The sequence below is a fragment of the Euwallacea similis genome, chromosome 15 (assembly GCF_039881205.1).
Source record: "Euwallacea similis isolate ESF13 chromosome 15, ESF131.1, whole genome shotgun sequence".
Taxonomy (NCBI): Eukaryota; Metazoa; Arthropoda; class Insecta; order Coleoptera; family Curculionidae; genus Euwallacea; species Euwallacea similis.
In genome coordinates this window covers 37,242-58,398 of record NC_089623.1, presented here as the reverse complement: position 1 = coordinate 58,398, position 21,157 = coordinate 37,242, and the positions used below count along the sequence as shown (strand labels likewise).

The following is a 21,157-nucleotide window of genomic DNA, read 5'->3' as shown; positions in this document are numbered from 1 at the left end:
ATTTGTGTAGTCACTTTTTCTAAAAAAAATATTTTTATTTTTGTAGATCATTATATTGCTTTTTACAAATTGAAAAGATGCAATGTGGTCAAAGACTAAGTGTGAGATTTCTAACGATCCCTTTAACAACATATACAGGGTGTTCCAAAAAGGTTGTGCTAAACTTAAGAAGGTTATAGGGGATATTGCGGTGAACAATTTTTGCATAGAAAGCTTTAGTTAAAAATGAGGCGTTTTGGCACCAGAGCCATTTTTTGTTCAAATCATTTCATCCTGCAAAAAAATTTACAGTAGCAAAATTTAATATTTTTGCCACTATGACTAATTGGTGAGGAACAATACACCCTACATAAAGTAGGGTTTAAGTATATGCACATACATTTTTGGAGCTAGTTGACTAGCGCCAGTGTAGTTGCACGTGTAAACCCGTAAATTTTTTTGCTGTCACTAGAGAAAGGCTAATAATTATTTTAAAATACGCCATTGAACTTTTTGTTTTTTTGCAACAGTAATTTTTTGGAAATGGTGTAAATAAACCATGCATGTATAAATCGTGTTAGAAACAGCTTTTACACACGCAGGCTTCAATTGTTTCTGATTTAGGTTTCAAGAAAATGTTCTCTATCTTCATCACATTAGTTAAAATAGAATTTTACAGGAACTGTTCATAATAATGATCATCTCTTGGCTACTTGAGGCAATCGAAAGATTATTTTCAGATACATCTGGCGAACATTTTACAAAGATGCTGTGACCATTGTCTAATAAGAAGCATTAACTCACTTACGTCAGAAAATTCCAAACGAATTGTTTTGTATTGAACACGCGCTTTTTTGAGTTTCCGGTTTTATGGTATTCGATTTGGATCCGGATGTGCCTGCTTTCACTCCGCCTTTGAAGACCATGATCAGGTGTCCATCGGAATCCTCAACTCCGACGTTATCGTCGAAGATTATTGTTAAAGAGCCTCAATGTTCCAGGTATAACACTTTCCTAACAACTTCTGAGCTGCTTCATATATCTCCTGAATTATATTCAATGTGTATGTCATATTTAACTAGATACTCCAGAAGATCAGTGCGTCAACAGGTATTAGTAGGTGGTCCCCGACCAATATTAGGCAACAAACTCCCCATCCCATTTCCTAGACCTATTTTAGGCAGAAAAGAACTTTTGAGCAATGAAGCTGATGAACACAAGGAAGGAGTTTCGAAACATGATTAGATGTTTCCCAAAAATGAAGATAAAGGAGGAAAACTACACTGCCTCAAGGCAGAAAAAAAAAGCCTCTTTGTGTTTTGATTTATAATAATAAATGTTCATTGATTAATTAAGAAGTTTTCTCAAAGTGGTGGCAAATTATTTTGTTACGATTAAATTCTGAATCATTCGTGTTACACGTAAAAGGAAATGAGTTGTTGTGAAATTGAAACAGTCGTTTACAGTTGAACAAGTAGGTGAATTTAATTCACTAAACTCGTAATTAACCTAACAACCAAATAATTACTTTTTTCCCATCTTGAACTTTGGGTCGTATGCTCTAAAAGAATTGCCGCTACTCATGTCTTTCTCGTTTGTGTTTGTGTGTATGTTTTATTAGATTGTCTATTAATATTAATTAACAATAAATAAAATACTTTGTCGGTTCATGATGCTTTAATGTATTTGAAAAGTTGTGAAAATGAGTATGCCTCATAACGTTAATGAATGTATTATTGTTTTGATTTTTTTCTGTTGGTAAGTACTATTTGCATAAGTTTGCAATAGATGTTCGGAAATCCAGCGGTGTGCATATGGAAAAAAATTGCTGTTGACAATTAACGGTATATTAGGTTTAGGACAGTAAACCAATCTCAGTTACGAATGAGAATGCTGACGTTGCCATCAATGTTACAGTCTTCTTTTTTAAAACATAACAGAAACACTTATTTCAAGCTCAACAGGGCTTAATCGATACTTTAAAGACAAATGGATACATCTATAACTAAAATCCAAATAATTTAAAAAGTTTGCAGCTGTTGTGGCAAAAAAGGTTAAAAAGCTAGTTTTCTGCACTCCTGCAGAAAAATCTTTCAAACGCTGTTTTTCGCGATGAAAACTATATTTTCCTAAGCGCACGAATAGAAAAAAGTATTTCGAAGAATAATTACTAGATGAAAATTGTATGTCTTTTAGCGTATTCACCTTTGGGTGTTACGGTCTAGTACCAAAACCCAGAAATCCCGATAATAACAACCTGAGCAAAAGCATAATTCCTGATGATTACATTAGGGGTAAGTAACAAAGTAAGGTACTGAAAATTTTCACATCCGCCTTCCTTAAACCTTTTTTCTGAGAGGTAAGTCGTCTCATTCGCATGCTGTAAATAAGCCTGCATGAATGAAATCCGAGTCCCCATTCCTGCGGCTTATCTGTTCTAGAAGGTTTGGGGCGGCTGGGGGTTTTTTCCCTTTCTTGGTTTGGCCTTGGTCCGAACTTTGTTCTATTGTGCCCGTGAGGCACGGGGCTCGTGAGCCATTGTCCACGGTGAAATCCCGGTTTGACCTGGCCCAGATTCCAAGTACTGTAGAATAGTCTACTGGCTTGCTTTTAGTCCGTGGTTTACTCTCCGAAGTCTTGGTTTGACATTTATTCTTATCAGTTAACACATCAACACACTAATTCGCAAAATCTTAAATACACAATGATATCATCAATGCTACATGAGAAGAAGATGAGTTGCGAAGATTGAATTACTCTGAGTATCTTTTTCCTGATTTAAATACAAGGAAAATACATTTTGAGGACGTAGAACTCCTTTCAGCAATAGAAAATTCCCTAGATGATTGCTTTCTTATTAGTCTCATCCCATATATCCTATTAATTCTTCCGCCTTTTCCAATATTTTGCACCTAAAATCGCTGTTTTTCTACATTTCTCCACTCTCGTCGTATCTTCTATAATACTTTTCACTCTCACACACTTGGAACATAATTCCAAAACATATTCAATTGGCCGCATGTCGAAAAATTTTTTTAAACGTAAATAGTTTTTTTTTCAATATTTTAAACATTTACTTTATTTTAACAAGTTTTTTCACTTTTTTCCAATATGATGGGATTTATATCCTATTTTTGTGGAGTTATGTCATTATCGTCCCTTTAAAAATTTAGGACATTCCCGTTTCTGTAATCTTCTTCTCATAAGGGAGAAGGGATTACCGGAACAAATTTATATGTATGCGTATGTACATATATCGGGAGAAGTTACATGCATCTAGATACGCAAATAGCCTCTTAGCAACTAAAGGCATTAGTGTTTTATCTAAAGCAATTTGGCACACAATAAAGCATTTCTCTAGAAATGAGACCACCTACAACACGAAGTGAACCTTTAGTAGTGGATTTCAGCATGAGAATCGTGGACATCAATTCCATTAACGTTGAAGATATGGATTTCCGGTAGTTTCTCATAATTAAAATTAAAAAAAAACTGACCAAAGCAAATTTCAGCATGGACATGTTTTTGAAGCAACAATGGACAGACGCAAGAATACGAATTCCCGAGGAAATGTTCGAATTCAAAGATGACTCTGTGACACTCCCTACTCAATTTTTCGACAGTTTGTGGCAACCCGATTTATACTTCTTAAGTTCTAAAGTTGTCGGTCAGTCCTAGTGATCTTCATAGATCTAAATGTATCAAAAATAGTAATCATTGTAGAAATTGCCACATTAACTCACAAATTTTCTTCTGTAACGCTCTACAGAAACAAAACTATACGTTACTCAGCAAGAATGCATGCCATCGTAGCCTGTCAGATGGAATTCTACAACTATCCCATGGACACTCAAGTTTGTCCAGTTTCAGTAGAGAGTTGTAAGTCGAAGTGAGGTGACAAATAAACTCTCTAAAGTTGTATTTCAGTTTCATACTCTAACAGGAAAATGACTTTAAAGTGGAGTCCTCCAGGGGTGACCATCAGCCCTGAGTTAAAGCTTCTTCAATACAATATATTACAACCACTTGAATTACGTGAAACTCATGCTTATACCTTAGAAAAGAATGGTATAATTTATACCTATAACCTAAACCTGTATATTTATTTGGTAGAAAATAATAATCTTTCCAGGAAATTTCTCCAGATTAGTAGTTCTCTTGAAATTTGAACGTCAAATTGGGCATCATTTAATCCAGACATTTGCACCTTCCACTTTAGTGGTAGTACTCTCTTGGTTTAGCTTCTGGTTAGATCTAGACGCAATCCCAGCAAGAGTTACTCTTTTGGTGACCTGTCTTTTGACTTTGGTGACTATGTTTACCGGATTAAGAACAGATATTCCTGCAGTTGCCTACATCAAGGTGCGTTTTCCAATTTAAATTCTCATATTTCTTTATTCCCATCTCTACAGGCTCTCGATTTGTGGATGGCTGGGTGCATGGTTTCAGTATTTGCTTCATTAGGCGAATTTGTTATAGTCAAAGTACTGCAAGTTAAATATGCGCATTTAAAACAGAAGGAGGCGGAAAGATCTGTGGTATTTTATTTTGGATTTTTCTAAAGGTGTCTTGACTGAAGTGTTGTTTCAGGTAACTACAATAACTCCTTGGACCAGGGAGCTTGGCGAAAGGAAGAGAGGCTCAAGTTTGGTTTATGCAAAACTACGCAAACATGGCTGGTTTAGTTTATATTGGAGAAATGTGAGTTGTGATTTTTCAGCAGAGGTTTAATATTCGTTCATATGTTTTTCTAGAACAAAGGAAAGGTTAAGATAATGTGGAAAGAAATCGATAGGATTTCCAGGATTGTGTTCCCAGCTTTATTCTTTTTGTTTACAGCCATGTATTGGTCGATTCTCATCATTGGTAGTCGATATTCTTATCATCCAATAGAGAATCATTAAGACTGTTATATCTACAGATAATCCCTGCATTTATTCTTGCAACGTATGTGTATAATGTTAACAAAACTTAGAAGAAATAACACTGAAGTGTCATTTGTAATTTTATTATTTTACACAAGAAAATTCAACGCGTTTGTTATTACAGTGACCAGTAAATTTGTCGAAGATGGAGATCGTTTTTCAATAATAAATATATGCATAAATGGGCTATGCAACAGATAAATGCTTCTTTAATTTTCCCTTGAATGGTAATTATTTTTCTAGTTCTTACTCCTCATAGAGAACATAAGATACTCCAAAAGAAGTGTGTAATAATTTGAACCATATTGCCAAACTGTAGAAATTGTCTACAGTTGTGGAGGATTATCGTACAGTTTTAGTTTCAGAATTTTTTCATTTCTCATTCACGATATCTCAAGATGTATCAGGAAATACATTGCGCGTCTTTTGGAGTGGATAATTTAAATTTCTCATATTAAAGATCTTTAAAATATATTTTGACTGTCTTTTCTGGACCCACGACAATGTTTGAACATTTTAACAATTCTAAACAGTCTGTATTGTAAGATTACCGTTTGGACAGGTTAAAAATAAACGACATTCCACTTTTGTAAAATTTATCTACATTTTATATTAATATTTTTTCTTGGAAGGATTTCTGAATTTTAAACTCAGTTTATTCGTAAAATTAACATCGAAAAATGCCTCAACGAAGACTTTCTCCGAAGGATCTTGCTGCTATTGTTGCAATCTTGCAGCATTGAAATATCACACAAATATTTCAAATATATGTATATCTCACAAAGTGTGATTAGTCGCGCATGGAATCGTTACTTGCAAACTGACAGTGTTAAAATACGATATGAGGATGGTAGACAACGAGCTACTAGGAAAAAAAAGGACTGCTTTGTTATTACCACTCCCATATGAAATCAAACATTCTCTGCATACAGAATTCGTGCAAACACTAAGATTCATGTAAGCCTGTTTATAATTAGAAAAAGTCTACACGAAACTAGTCTTAGCGCAAGAAGGCTTGCTCGACGCCTCTTATTAAATAAGGAGCATTCTGTTGCCCGTAGAGCATGGGCCAACAATTATAGTGCTTGAACTGTAGTTGAATGGAAGAATTGTTTATTTACAAATGAGTCCAGATATTTTATAAGATTATTTGCTCCTTTTGATAATTGTTATGGTTAATAAGTAAATAAAATGGTTTTCCATTTAAGACAACTGTTTATATTGCTGATTCTACGAGTAACAAATATAGAATGCCAGCAAGCGCAATTACATCAGCGGTTAACACCTCATTCAACCTCACACAGGGTGTCCTGATGAAAAGGGGCCACCCCGGATATTTCGTATATACAACGCATAATTTGAAAGTGTCACCAATTATCGCCAGAAGTTTTACAAAATGTAGGTGAAATATTTGAATCGCGTTTATATTTTTGTATGGAAGATGGGGGTCAACTCAAGATTTAATTGAAATAAATCTTTGAATTGTTTTTTAAAGGTGAATTTAACGATGACAAATAAAATTTAAATCTTTGCAAAAACGACTCGTTAAAATTACTTTTATTATAGCCTTTTGAAAAGAGGGTTCTAAGACCATTATAACTAGGCGTCACATGACACTTCTTATTCAAATTTAAGAGATTGTAACGCCCCCTCTTAGATCGTTGCTCGTTCAGGTGTCAAGTTTACATCAAAATATGCCACTCAAAAAAATTAATCAACATGTTTCGGAAAATTTCTTCAGATACTACTATATAAGAAATATCTAGTATGGCTTCTTTTCATTGGAGCACTCTGTATATAATTTACTAGTTCAGGTGGGCCTAAGATTTCAACAAAGAGATCATATAGTAAAAATGAAAATGTCATTCATGTCATGAATTATTCGCTCGATTCATTTGGAAGTTAAATATAGCTTTAAGACTCCTACAACTGCTGAAGAAATACTCACTGATGAACGTTTCAACACTAATGTGTTTTCATATTTAGGACAAAGCAGAAATATGTTTTTCTGTAGTATTATTTATATTATCATAATTTTTAGATCAACGGAAGCTATGGAGTCTGCAAGAAGTCATGAGGAAAGAATTAAATGCATATTATATACACATACATATATTAGAGAACCATCATCATTTACATTATTTTTGACTGACTTGTCTGATCTATTGATATGCATGATCCGTAATAAGTTGGCATTTCGCAAATAATTCTTTTTAACAAATCTTATCTTCCTTAGAAAGTAAAAGCAAGTTTAAGACTCTTAATACCAAAGCAGTTATGATGTAACCTCCGACTTTGGGAGATTCTATCATGGCTCGTATCACAATCTGAAGGAAGCGGCCATTTTCTAGATGAAGAATCAAGTGACAAACCTTGAATTTGCTTGTTTACCGCATACATAAAAATATATTGATCGACTCAGAGTAGCAACCAGTATAATACCGCTGCCTGTTTGTGGTGAACAGCTCGTATGCGCACTGTTGTTTGAGGAGTTATAGCTTAGAAACCACGGTAAGTTTGTTAGAAAACCCATGTCAATGTGCCAGTTTTGTATAAAGGTATCGGTATTGCATTAGTTGCTTCCCTGAGACTTAGATGAACGATATTATAGGTTTGTTCATTCAAACACACAACACTAAAGTTATAATTTTACCGGTAAGTTTGCATCTAAATTGTAAACTTTACTGTTTACAAGCAGATAATAACTCACAATGTCGATATCAGTTTATAGGTATCTACAGGGTGTTTAATTTTTTTTCAGTTAAAACATAATGGCAGACAAACCAGATACCGTGCCAGGTTTGGGCTTTAAAGACAAAGACAAAGCTTTGGAGACCCTGCAAATCCTTGAAGGCAGAGACCCGGACTATCAGAAACTAGCAATTAAGGGACTTATTGGACGAGCCAAAAGAACCTTAACTCGTAAGAATAATGAAACATTTTTAGGTATTAAAAATGTGTGCAAATTAAGATGCCAAAACTTTCCGCATTTAACTCGAAAAATTTATTCATATACTGTATAAATATATCCGAGATCCATCGTCATAAGCCAAAATAAAACTTGAGGCCACTGTGTAGCAAGCTATCTTTAGTCTTGCGAAATTAACAATTTATGAAATTTAGATATATAGTCCGGAGGCATTATTTTTTGGAATGTCGCCTTAATTGTACACATTAATAAGAGAGAAGATTAATTATTTATTTATTATTGTATCGACATCAATTTATGTTTTTTTTTAACCTTTTTTAGTCACAAAAGATAAAGAAAAACTCCAAAATATCAACGATGCTTTGAAAACCTTCGATGATTGGCTAAAAGACTTCGAATTCAAAAATTTGTCGAAAGAAAACAAAGCATATCTCCCTTTATCTTCAGTTCAAGCTCTACTTCCTCTAAAGGAAAAATATGGTATTGAAAGTGAGTTAGCAGATAAGTTTCTTAAAGCCTATAAAGAAAACGCAAAAGGCGATTACAAGAGCTTGAGAACAGTCTCAAGTGGAGAAAACGAGTCTACATGGGATATAATTCGGAACAAGGAACTCAAGAAAATCTGGAAAGAATTTGAGGAGTCTCGTCCAGATTTATGGAGTAGTGAAGATTTGCCCACAAAAGAGCATTTAAGGTTAATTTTGTGGGCTTATAGTCCGGAGGCGAGCAAAATTAAAAAAAATGTGTCTAACTATGAGGAAAAGCTGGGCAGTTTGAAGATTTCTAGTAATAATGACGACAGCGAAGAGGAGGAGAAGTCTACGAAGGAGGAGGAGAAGAAAGGTAGTAAGAGGAAATCTGGAGGAAGCAGTGGGAGCAGTGCAAGTGAAAGCAGTAATAGTGGAAGCGATGTAGAGACTCCGAAAAAGAAAAGCAAGAAGGAGTAAATATGGTTCGTTCTTGAATTAAAATAACATTTGCTTCTTGGAGGCTAGTATATGTTATCAGATGAATTACTTCTAACCTTTAGGCTAAATTGATTGAATTTTCTTATTGTTGGATAAGTATTAGTTTCGATAATGCCCACTGTTTCTATTTATATATCTTACTTATTTTTGCAAATAAATCCAGAATAATTTATCTTTTGGTTTTAGAATTATTTCCTTTTCTCAAAAAACACATTATGAGCAGACTATTCACATTTGTACCCGTGGAGTTAATAGCTATTTTTCCATAGCAAAATATTTGAATAAGGTAAGGAACGTATTCACAGCACCCCCACTCGAAAGGTTCTTCACATTCCGTTTGAGATCCATCTATATATTTCATACTACCAACAATTTCTCCAGAGGCAACCTAATTTAATAACCGAAAAAAAAATTATTTACCGGGCATCTAGAGTTTAATTTCACATCAATTATTTTTCTGGTATGGTGCATACGTCGATAAATATATGAATAGCGCAATGATACGAAGGCTGAAAACGACAGCACCGGCAACACCGATACTGCTCTATGTCGCATCGAAAGTTTTCACAATACATCAACTTATATACATTTATTATATAATATGTACTACCATCTCTCATCAATAATCAAACATTTGTTTTCAGTGGTCATGTAGTCTTCGAAACATGGATTGATATAGGAATAGTTGGAGTAAGGAAATTTCTACTAAAAAAGTAGGGACATTGTAGGGACGTTTTTATCCTGCCGTAGGGAATTTGAATCGAAAAGGTTATGTTCAGTGAAAAAAACCAAAACTCATCCTCAATTTTGTGATCTCCTCAAAATCATTTTGTGAAATCACTGGCAAACATGTTTTCATTATTATTTTTCTTTATGAATATCTTTAGGGTTTATTCTTCAACTCTTTCAGTTCCTGAAATTCTAGTGCTTTTCAAAGAAAACGAATGTATTATTGGTAAGTTGATATATTTAGATATATGTTTTGTATGTTATCTTGACACTGAAATTAATTATTGATCAATTTATATAATTTTGACTTTAATAAAAAAGTAAAAAATATTGATCTGATTGTCTATGAAAAAAACCATGAGAGGGACAGTGCCATTGATTCTAAATAAACCAAATATCCAAAAAATTTGTGGGAAGAAATATCTCTACTGCTATCATTCAGTACTGTTTTTATTAAAGAGGCGTGAGAAATAAGGATGGTTATTTCTCCTTGTTATTCTCCTAGGAGTCTTTCGTCATTTCACAAGATCTAGAATAATCATCTGAAAGAACATCGTTACAAGTTAAAAAAATTTTAAATGTTGGTTTTCACAGAAAATTTCTCAAATTACAGAATATCTAAATGAAAAATGTGTGTTACGATGCCAAATATCGTCAGTTACAGAAGTATTAGTACTTCATTAATTGTTTACTTTAAATGGCAGATATTCATTTATTAATTAATAGGATAACTTATTAATAAGAATATGTAATGGAATTACAATCCTTTAAACGAATTTAAATTTTATTACCAATAAAAATACAAATATAAAAAATATAATTTTATGATAACACAACAATTGGGCTCATAAGAATATTCATAGGTAGGCAAATTGCACTTGTTTTTAAAATCAGTAGCTAAGAATTAGCTGTACTATGATTCATCACTCAAGTAGGTATATTGTATTATAATTATTTATCAATTGCTAATAGAAATGGTCTGAAAGAGTGGTGAAGGTTATTAAGTCATAGAAAATTCATTTTTAAGTTGCAGTAGGAAGATAAAACTTACTTAGAAATTGGGAAATTAGTGAGTGTGAGTAAATTGACCCAATAATATGTAATAAAATACATTAAAACAACTGGAGATTTATTCAATAAACAGTGAGAGGGGATGTTAAAAACTTACTTCGTACAATTTATTAAAAACATAAAAAAGGACTTGCATATAAGTAGTCCAAAGTTGGCATTATTCATATTAACTTTTGGAGTAAGATAAACATACCCCAATTGTACTATTTCAATTTGGGGAAATTGAAATTGTTCTATGTACCATTACCTAAGACTTGTTCTTTATACTTCTAAATTGTTTCAGGCAGCTGGCTTTCCTTGACTGAGAATGACATGAATATTCAGAGAAATATTGTTACAATTAATGTCCCTGAAATGCGTGAGTATTTTAATAAATTTAATAATAATTAAATGGTTGTGGAGAAAATTAAATCCCTTATTCTTTATTTACTTGCTTCTCTCAAATCTACCAGTATGAAGAAAATCATCAAAAGCACTTATCATTTTACATGCAGAAAAAGTATCTCCAGTATACTTATGGAGACAATTGCAAGTACTTTTCACCAGACAAGTTTTTCAATTAAAATTATATGAATATGATTTAGGAAAATTGATTAGTTTTCACCTTATGGTTATAAAATAGAGAAAATGAAGATCCTACATCAGAAATCCAAAAGCAGTTTTATGAAACTAAATTTTTTTTTCTTTATGCACATTATTGATTCAAATTTCTCTCTGCCCTTCTGCAATACTAGCAATTCGTAGATGGATGAGTAAGTTAGTTGATATTATTGTTAAGCTCATTTCCTAGGTTGGCAAGTGAAGTTACATTTCTGTGACTTTGAATTTAAATTTTAAAATGAACTTTTATTTTACTGGTTACTTTTCTTTTAGAATTTGTCAAACCCCATGACATCATAAACTCAGATGCAGATAAGTCACCTATGAATTACATTAATGAATTAGCACAGTATAATGCTATTAGTTATTCATATGAACTTATCCAGCAGGAAGTAAGTTTACGCATCATTGTTCAATACTTAAAACTTGAAACATATCTACTTATATATGTTTTGTTGCTAAGTAACATATTTACTGTATAATTGTTTTTAGGGTCCAGCACATGACAGGACATTTACAGTATCACTTTACTTAGGTGATGAAACTTTCACGGCTGTTCAAAAAAGTATTAAAAAAGCACAACAGAATGCATCTAATTTAGCAATGAGAAACACAAAATTTATACACCCACCGGTCAAGATAAAAGATGTCACGGTTTTAACACCAACAGTTGTCTTGAACAATTTAGCTGCAAAATTAGGACTATTTGTTAATTATAAAGTGTTAACTGAGGATATTGTGGTAAGTACAGCTTTTTTTCCAAATTATTTTGAGTACTTAGTGTGCAAATTATTTTTGTATATGTAGGATCAGTCGTCAGTGGTGGAAAACAATATTGACTTTCTAAGGAGAAGGTCTTATATAAAACAATTGAATGATAGTATACATTTAAATGATACACTACATATCATAAAGGATGGGAGTGATACCAAAGGTCCATTTACTGTTAGTGTGGAAATAAATGGAAACAGATTCTTTGGTACAGCTCATAATGTTCAAAGTGCTAAACATGCTGCTGCGACTAAAGCCTTAGAAAGTTTGAAACAAAATGAAAATACATTTGATTGTCTTCATGGAGGTAAGAACCAAACTCTTAAAATCTCCAAGTTTAATAATGTTTTTCTTCGACAGACGACAATTGTAAATCTAATAAAGAATCCATAAAGTCACCAATATCTCTTGTACATGAAGCCGCTCAAAAAAGAGCCTTACCCGTCGCCTTTGAATTAATTGATGAAGTGGGTCCATCTCATAAAAAAATGTTCACTACTAAATGTACTGTTGGTGACTTGGAAGCAACGGGAAAAGGAAAGTCTAAAAAGGAATCTAAAAAATTTGCCGCTGAAAATATTTTATCTAGTCTATTAAAATTATCAGAAGTGAAAGACAGAAACGCAAATGTACCTGCATCCAACAAAAAGTTGAAGAGAAAAAACAAGAAAATTATCAAGTCTACATTTGATAAGATTAATAGAATGCTTAATAATTTTGGAAAAAGTGTAGTGGTTTCACTTGCAGGCAACAACCAGGTTTGGTGGTTTTTTTATTACGTTTATCTGAAAGTGGATAGGTGTCGATTTTACTAATTTAAGTTGACACTTTCTTTCAACAGAAATCTTCATCAGATCAAGATTCAATCAAATCAAAAATTGATCAAGATGGAAGTAACTCGAGATCAATGTCTCCAGGTGATGAAATTCTACGCTTTGGAAAGTTATTAAGTCTCCAAATACATTACGTAGACTTTTTAGAAAATGGGAAAACATATTCCGTACTAGAAGTTGGTACTAAACCAATTGTTGTAAGTATTATTAATATTAATTTTGAGTAAACATTTCGATTCTTTCGAATTTTATACCTAACCATATTATTTTTTTACGCTCGTATCTTAAGTTATAAAGATTTTTTAACTTTTATTATACAGTTAAATGGGAAAAATGTTGCTATTTTTGGAGGTCTAATATGCTGTAAGCGGTGTGTGTCCCAATTTATTTTTAGTGTCGAACTTTTTACGAAAGATATGTAAATTTGATCAAATGTTCAATTGAAGTTATTTCAAAAACCATTAATCTGATAAAAAAAAATTTAACGCATTTTTTTGTTACTAGCTTCCTCTATGCAAAAAGGTTTATTATTAAATAAATAAAAAATGTGAGTTTTATTTTTTTATGGATTTTTAAATTTTGAAATTATTCAACTTTTTTTGATTAGACTGATTGTTTTTGAAATATTTTCTATCGAAAAGTTTTTTGTCAAATTTCAGAAACCAAAAATAACTTGACAACACGGTTTTCAACATGTCGAAAGTCTAAAAGTGGCAATGTTCCAACACATTATTTAAATTCATCATGTAGTTGATAGTTAACTGAACTAATTGAAGAAGAAAAATGGCACGAATTATTTTCAGACGTGCTTGGGTGAAGGCATCAATAAAAAGAATTCCAGAGATTTGGCAGCCAGTTACGGTATAAAGAAATTATACAGGATGGGATATCTGGATAACGTATTGATTAAACATGCAACAGACAGGTAAGATTTGTAGTCGTACAGATCATGTTATGTCACTTTTTTATATAAAAAAATTAACAATCTGCTTCAAATGTATAAAATATATCTATTTAACCCGCGTTACATCTTTTTCATGTTTGCTGTTTCTTTAATTTTTTTCATGGTGTAAGGTATATTTAAGTACATAAAAACGGTGTAAACAACGATAAAATAAAAAAAAATTGGTTCTAACTGATTTTTGGCTTCCAATATCCAATGGGTAGTGAAACTAACAAATGTTGGCTGCTGGGATCTGTAAGTCGAATCTGCCACATTACACGCGGTCATTTGTACACTAATGCTATATTCAACACTTTTATTCCTTTCAGTGAGTTTTTTTATGAAGACGACACAGTTGCAAATAAAATTTGGTTGGACGTGATTGAGAGAGAAGAGGAACACAAAGTTGCGGAATGCCATAAACAATGAAGACAGGGTATGGATTTTCTTGGATATTGAAAGAGGATTCATTTGGATCAAAGGTGATATTATAACTAAATTCCTAGACAAAATTAACGCACGATAAGCAACAACTTTGATGCTAAATAACTTTTAAACCTATTGCCCGATTTTGACGTATTTAATTCTAAACTAATTCTTTAAGAATCGCATGATGTCTTTACCTTTTTAGAGAAGTTTTTATCATTATATACCGGGTGAAATAAATATGCAGTGTTTTTTTCTTCAATTTGAGAACCCTTCATTTTTCTATAGGTCGGAGAAATGTTGTAGCTTAAATCGCATCTAATACACTTTTTGTACAAACATACAATTTAATTGCATGAGAAAAACATCAAATTGACATTTTTACATATTAGCTAACGACTGGTAATAAATTGATGGTTATTAGTCAAATAATCAGTTTTATCGAAGCAAACCTCAATTAATTCAAATTTTGCAAACTTTGGTTTTGGTCCAGTCAAACATTCTTAAGTTCTCCATCTAGTACTCTGAAGTGCTAGATTTTGTAAGATTTTAAAAATTACACAATTTTTGATACTTGGTTCAATTTTTCACGATTACGTATCGGAATGCGTTAAGAAACATAGAGATATAAGCCTCGCATTTTACCAAATAAATTGTTTTTTTTTCCTTTTATTGTACATGTGAGCTTTCATAATGAAAGTAATATGGGGTTACTTATCAACTCATTTAATGTAAGTGCAAAAAAAATGTTGTCTCATAATGTTGTAACTTATCGTTGGGCATATGTGGAATGTCACAGGCACCTGCTGGTGCTCTATAGTAAATTAGAAATGGACTAAACTTATATTAGTCAAAATAAATTATTTGTGGTAAAAGATAAAGGTCTGTTTATCATCTTGCCTAAAAACATATGGAGATGCTAAAAGGATGATTAAGGGATGCAAGCGTGGGAAGAATGTGGAAGGTACGGTGTCAGTCCTTTGGAAGAAAAGCAGATGCACACGGAGTGACTCCCACGCCTCTTAAAGGGAAGGAATACATTCGATTCCCGATTCTAGAGAAATAAAGAAATGTTACCAAAACTTGTGTTTTTCTCCACAAAATAGTAACCTGACATAGACATATTAATAATGAACGTGATATGTGAAATTTTCAATTCCTAAAGAGCCTCCGATTTCTTTTTCGATGAATTTTTGAAATAAGAAATGTATTTACTCATTATAAATATATTTTATCGTTAAAGAATCTAGTTATTGATATTTTATTTGTGACGTTATCTGTAAACTGGAATGGTATGCGCGTGCAGATTTTTTCTTTGTGGTAATTTCCTGTACATTGTACATGACAATAAGGACATTCTTCAGTAATCGGACTGCGAGTTCTTCGTTTGTTTATTTACATTAATTGAAATGTGGAAATTAACTTAAAATTTTACGTTTGAAATGAAAATATTATGTAATTTAAAATAGAGAAGGAAAAAACAAGAAGGTTATCATCCCAGTCGATCGATAGAATATCTATGGAACTAGGAACTAGAAGGTAAGAAAGAAAAGAAACTCACTGTTGAAAGAGTTTTTAATAAATTTCCAATACCTATTCTAATACTTACAGACCATACAAACTAGTAATAAATTTCTCTTTTTTCTAACACAATTAAAACTTATTAATGATACTGTCACAAAGCAGTCTTTTCATAAACGATCACATCATTTGTATTGTTTTGAATCACCTCAAGCAAGATTGGTGAGATTTTAAATATTTTTGTGTATAATTAAACATAATGAATATTACATTTTTTGTAGAAAGGTACGTACTATAGTTGCCTGTCTTTTGAGCATAAAAACTAAAGCCAAAAGATGTGAAATTGTGATTCCAACCTGAATGCAGGGAAAAAGATTCTGCCACCTTTAAATGTGCAAGATGTTTATTAGGGGAAGTATTCTTGACGATGACAGAAAGAAGTAGGAATTTAAAATTTTTACCGCGTTAGATTTCAGTTAAAGTTATGCAATTGATGAAACTTGTTATTGAACAATTATATATAACATTAATTTAACCACTATTCCAAAACAGTATGCTAATTAGTAAATGAACCACCTTCGATATTTCGGCGATAACAGAAAATACGTAAATATACTAAAACACGTGCATTTTATTTTTAAGGGTGGCGTTCTTTTGCGGTTTTTTATTAAATTGGAAGTATCTTTTAACAGGGGTGGAAACAACCATTCAAATCTTAAATGGGTAGGAAGATTGAGTGATATTTCATTTGAAAGGTATTTTATTTATCTTTCTAAAGTATCTTTTTTCGTTTCATTGAGAGGTTGTGGGAAAAATTATGTTTAAACCGCAAACAAATTTTGTTATCAATCGTAAAATCTTAAATATTCAAAGTGAAGTTTATTGTTTTTTAAAAAGGAATAAAGTTGCTTTCAAATTTGAATCTAACACTTACAAAAACAATTTAGTCAGATTTATTTTTCGTCCACACAAATAAGTCAGTTGCCCATAAATTCATACCCGAGTAACTGTTAAAAACTTATGATCGAAACTTAATTAATCAAGGAATTCCTTTTTTTGATCATAAGTCGAACATACATATAGTGAAAATATTATATTATTCTTAAATTAGTAGATATTGTAGCGAATTATATTGTCCTAATTATTAGTTAAGTGTTATGGATGAGGAAGATGTAGTGACATAAGAAGAATATAAATTTTACATATTATTTTTTAAGGAGAAAAATTAGATACATTTCTTTACGTATTGATATTTAATTTTTTAGATGATTTTAATATTTATATAAGATAAGAATACATAGCGCAAAGGTACTAATAATTTTTGTTACGATACAGGACTTATGCGTATAAAATAGAATTGAAAATTTGAAATTGCTGATGCATCTGCTAAGTGAAATAATTTTGTTAAGACAATAGGTATTTATATTAAGTAAAAGGAGGTATATAGGAAGGGACTTCTTAGGCAATTTTCCTTTTGAAGAATTTGATTAATATTAATAAAAGATACGGAGGGTAGGTAAGTGTATAAAGGCGGAAAAACTTACGAGAAATATACATAATAGAACGCAAAGTTTTAGAGGAGAAGGAAATGATAGCAGAAATAATTAAAATCAAATGGTGGATGCGAAAGAAGAGAAATTTTAAGTGTGGCGCCATCTAGAAACTAGAGTTACAAAATTATTCTTCTTGTGATTTGTAGATTTCTTTTTCGCGTACCATTGCAGATTTCTTTTTGACGCGCCTCTGCAGATTTCTTCTTCGTTAACACTTGTAGATTTCTTGTTTGTGGTAATTTTCTGTAGATCGTGCATGAAAATAATGACATTTTTTTAGTAATTGTACTGTGGGAGTTTTTCGTTTGTTTATTTATATCGAAATGTGGAAATTAACAAATTAATTTAAAAATGTGCGTTTGAAATGAATGTGGAATTTAAACTTGAAAAGCAAAAAAGAAAAGTGGGATGTCATTTTAGTCGATCGATAAAATATCTGTGGAATTAGAAATTAGGAGGTAAGAAAGAAAAGAAACTCATCGTCGAAGGAGTTTTTAGTAATTGTCTACTTTCAATAACTATTGTAGTATTCGCAGATTAGATAAATTTGACTTTTTTCTAACGCAAGGAAAACTTATTTTGGGTACCGTCGTAAAGCAGCTTTTTGTTAAAGATCACATTGTTTTGATTCAACTTGTACTTGTAATTTGAGGTTGTCTAGTGTGTGTTGCAAGATTGGTGAGATTCCAATACTCTTGTGTATAATTAATGATATCAAATATTACATTCTTCGTGGAATGGTACGTACTATAGCTGCCTGTCTTCTTTTTAGCACAAAAACTGCAGCCAAAAGATATGAAATTGTCGTTCCAATCAGAACGCGGCGAAAAAGATTCTATCAGCCTCGATAGTGGAGGCATTCCTGAAGCTGATGTAAAAAGGAAAAAATTTGAATTTTTACAGTGCTAGACTTCAGTTAAAGTTATGCAACTGAAGAAACTTGTTATCGAATAAACAATTTATATATAAAATGAATTAAACCACTATTACAATACAGTATATCAATTTGAAAACGAACCTTTAGCGATTACAGAAAATACGTAAATATACCAAAACACGTCGATTTTATTTTCAAGGGGAATATTCTTTTAGGGTTCTTTAATAAATTGCATGCATCCACTAATGGAGTTTAAATTATACCCCACTTGAAAGGTGTTTTATTTACCTTTCCAAAAATATCTTTTCTTTCATTGAGAGATTTTAAAAAAATCACGTCCAAAGTATAAACTAGCTTTATTATCAATTGTATTGGAAAAAAATTGTTTATTAAGATCTTAATTATTCTAAATAGCGTTTATTATTTGTTAAATAAGGATAAAGTTAATCGCTTTTAAACTTTAATATTTATAGAAGCCTTTACTTAAATTTTCTTACACGCAGCTGTAATTCTTCCAAGTACGTTCAGTTAAGGCTTAACATGAATTATTAAACAGATTTCACGTTCATTTGTTCTTTTACTTTTTTTGTAGTAGAACTTTAACAGTGGATAGAACAATTATAAAATAATATAGGCCCATAAACGCATCGTTTTAAAGATACCGGTGATATATTATTTTTTAAGGGGAAAAATTAGATACATTTCTGTACGTATTGATATTTAAGTTTTTAGATGATTTTAATATGTATATAAGAATACATAATGTAAAGGTACTAACGATTTTTGTGACGATACAGGAGATATGTGTATAACATAGAATTGTAAATTTGGAATTGTTGACGCATATGTTATGTGAAATAATTGTGTCAAGACATAAGGTATTCATAGCGGGATCAATTTGGATTAAATGGTGGATGCGAAAGAATTTTTAGGCGTGGCGCCATCTGGGAGCGTGGGTTATAAATTTTTTCTTTGTGTATACTTGTAGATTTCTTTTTTGTGTGCTTTTACAGATTTCTGTTTCGTGTGCTTTACAGATTTCTGTTTCGTGTGCATTTGTAGATTTCTTGTTTATAGGAATTTTCTGTTCATCATGCATAACAATAATGACATTTTTCAGTAATTGTGCTGTGAGAGTTTTTCGTTTGTTCATATTAATTGAAATGTGAAAATTAACTTAAAAGTGTGCGTTTGAACGGAAAATGTGGAATTTAAACTTGAAAAGCAAAAAACAAAAGTGGTGTCATCTTAGTCGATCGATAGAATTTCTGTGGAATTAGGAACTAGGAGGTAAGAAAGAAAAGAAACCCATTGCCGAAGGAGTTTTCAATAATTCTCCATTTCCAATGCCTATTCTAATACTTACAGACCATACAAACTATTAATAAATATCCCTTTTTTCTAATGCAATCAAAACTTAATTTTGGTACCGTCCTAAAGAAGTTTTTTCATAAAGATCATTGTTTTGCCTCAAGTTGTACTTGTCATTGGAGGTTATCTCCTGTGAGTTGCAAGATTAGTGGGATTCCAATACTTTTGTGTTTAATTAATGATATTTTGAATATTACATTCTTCGTAGAAAGATACGTACTATAGCTGCCTGTCTCTTCTTTTCAGGACGAGGACTGCAGCCAAAGATATGAAATTGTGGTTCTACAATGAATGCAGCGAAAAAGATTGTACCATATCTAGGAAAGTGCAAGTTGCCTGCTAGTGGAAGTATTCTTGACAGCGACAGAAAAAGGTAGGAATTTAAAATTTTTATAGTGTTAGATGTGAATGAGAGTCACCATGCAATGGATGAAAATAATTGTTATCAAAGAAACAATTTATATTCAAAATTAATCCAATGAATATTACAGCAGTGAGTTAATTTGAAAACGCCCCACTTTTGATATTTCTGGGATTATAGAAAATGTGTTAACATTCAAAAATAAGTGGATTTTATTTTCAAGAGGGATGTTTTTCTTTGGGATTTTTTTATTAAATTGGAAGTACTTTTTAGTAGGGGTGAAAAAAACCACTAAGATTTAAAATGGGTAGCAAAGTTGAGTGATACCTAATTTGAAAGGTTTTTTTAGGAAAAATAATGTTTAAAGCGTAAAGAAGCTTCATTATTAATGGTATCGAAGAAAAATTAGTTATTAAGATGTTAATTATTCTAAAGGGCGTTTATTATTTGTCAAATAAGAATAAAGTGAATTGTTTTTACACTTTGATATTTCTAGAAGCTTACACTTGAATTTGCTTGCATGCAGTGGTAAGTTTACTTAAGCTTTGTTGTGAATTATCATATGGACGTCACTTTAAATTTGTTTTTTTCCTTTTTTATAGTAAGACCTTAAAAGTGAATAGAATAATTACTTTTAAGAACGTTTCATACCAATATAGGTTCATAAACGTTTTGTTTTAAAGATATCGGGTGTGGAAAATTTTAGGAGAAATTTTAATTATTTTTCATAACTTTTTTAAAATAAATTTACCTAAGAACTATTAACGTTTTGTCGTAATTATTATTTAAGTGTTATGGGTCAGGAATATGTAGTAATTTAAGATAGAAAATGAACTATATATTATTTTTAAGGATATTCGGTAGGTATTAATATTTAATTTTTTAGATGATTTTAATATGTATATAAGATAAGAACAGATAGTGCTAAGGTAATAATGATTTTTATCACGATACAGGAGTTATGTGTATAAAATAGAATTGTAAATTTGGAATTGTTTGATGCGTACGTTATGTGAAATAATCGTGTCAAGACAATGGGTATTCATAGCAGGACCAATTAGGATTAAATGGTGGATGCGAAAGAAGAGATTTTTTATGTGTAGCGTCATCTGGGAACCTGGGTTGCAAGTTTCGTCTTTGTGCGATTTTACAGAATTCTTTTTGGTGTCTCTTTGCAGATTTCTTCTTCGTGTGTGCTTGTAGATTTCTTGTTTGTGGTAATTTTCTGTACATCGTGCATGACAATAATGACATTTTTCAGTAATTGTATCCTGAGAGTTTTTTTATTTATATTAAGTGA

The 21,157-nt window shown here is 31.6% G+C and overlaps 3 protein-coding genes across 4 annotated transcripts; all 3 read left to right on the top strand.

The window, feature by feature from the left end:
- The first annotated feature begins 1,380 nt into the window (after nt 1-1,380).
- alka (alkaliphile) lies at nt 1,381-4,994 on the top strand. Its single transcript, XM_066397416.1, has 10 exons — nt 1,381-1,737; nt 2,176-2,273; nt 3,341-3,440; nt 3,492-3,646; nt 3,703-3,858; nt 3,907-4,047; nt 4,112-4,341; nt 4,392-4,517; nt 4,570-4,680; nt 4,734-4,994. The coding sequence occupies exons 1-10, from the start codon at nt 1,682-1,684 to the stop codon at nt 4,881-4,883; spliced, it is 1,323 nt and encodes a 440-aa protein (XP_066253513.1). The 5' UTR covers nt 1,381-1,681; the 3' UTR covers nt 4,884-4,994.
- A 2,036-nt stretch (nt 4,995-7,030) lies between these two features.
- Ude (Uracil-DNA degrading factor) lies at nt 7,031-8,838 on the top strand. Its single transcript, XM_066397466.1, has 3 exons — nt 7,031-7,415; nt 7,666-7,826; nt 8,155-8,838. Exons 2-3 carry the CDS (start codon nt 7,676-7,678, stop codon nt 8,778-8,780), a joined length of 777 nt encoding a protein of 258 aa, XP_066253563.1. The 5' UTR covers nt 7,031-7,415; nt 7,666-7,675; the 3' UTR covers nt 8,781-8,838.
- A 713-nt stretch (nt 8,839-9,551) lies between these two features.
- LOC136413847 (double-stranded RNA-binding protein Staufen homolog) lies at nt 9,552-14,416 on the top strand. Of its 2 annotated transcripts, none has more exons than XM_066397580.1 (9): nt 9,552-9,756; nt 10,885-10,959; nt 11,475-11,593; nt 11,694-11,942; nt 12,009-12,279; nt 12,333-12,730; nt 12,814-13,002; nt 13,609-13,730; nt 14,078-14,416. In XM_066397580.1, exons 1-9 carry the CDS (start codon nt 9,651-9,653, stop codon nt 14,175-14,177), a joined length of 1,629 nt encoding a protein of 542 aa, XP_066253677.1. In that variant the 5' UTR covers nt 9,552-9,650; the 3' UTR covers nt 14,178-14,416. The 2 variants fall into 2 exon arrangements, with proteins under 2 accessions (XP_066253677.1, XP_066253678.1); XM_066397581.1 differs by having other exon boundaries at nt 9,552-9,760; nt 10,889-10,959.
- Nucleotides 14,417-21,157: the final 6,741 nt, after the last annotated feature.

What these genes read in the sequence shown, in the direction of transcription:
- alka (XM_066397416.1), top strand. Translation starts at nt 1,682, where the DNA reads ATGAGTATGCCTCATAACGTTAATGAATGTATTATTGTTTTGATTTTT. An exon ending in TCCAGTTTCAGTAGAGAGTT is followed by an intron (nt 3,859 to 3,906) that starts GTAAGTCGAAGT and finishes GTTGTATTTCAG; the next exon opens with TTTCATACTCTAACAGGAAA. An exon ending in CTGCAGTTGCCTACATCAAG is followed by an intron (nt 4,342 to 4,391) that starts GTGCGTTTTCCA and finishes CCATCTCTACAG; the next exon opens with GCTCTCGATTTGTGGATGGC.
- Ude (XM_066397466.1), top strand. Translation starts at nt 7,676, where the DNA reads ATGGCAGACAAACCAGATACCGTGCCAGGTTTGGGCTTTAAAGACAAA. An exon ending in AGCCAAAAGAACCTTAACTC is followed by an intron (nt 7,827 to 8,154) that starts GTAAGAATAATG and finishes AACCTTTTTTAG; the next exon opens with TCACAAAAGATAAAGAAAAA.
- LOC136413847 (XM_066397580.1), top strand. Translation starts at nt 9,651, where the DNA reads ATGTTTTCATTATTATTTTTCTTTATGAATATCTTTAGGGTTTATTCT. An exon ending in AGAAAACGAATGTATTATTG is followed by an intron (nt 9,757 to 10,884) that starts GTAAGTTGATAT and finishes AAATTGTTTCAG; the next exon opens with GCAGCTGGCTTTCCTTGACT. An exon ending in AATTAATGTCCCTGAAATGC is followed by an intron (nt 10,960 to 11,474) that starts GTGAGTATTTTA and finishes CTTTTCTTTTAG; the next exon opens with AATTTGTCAAACCCCATGAC.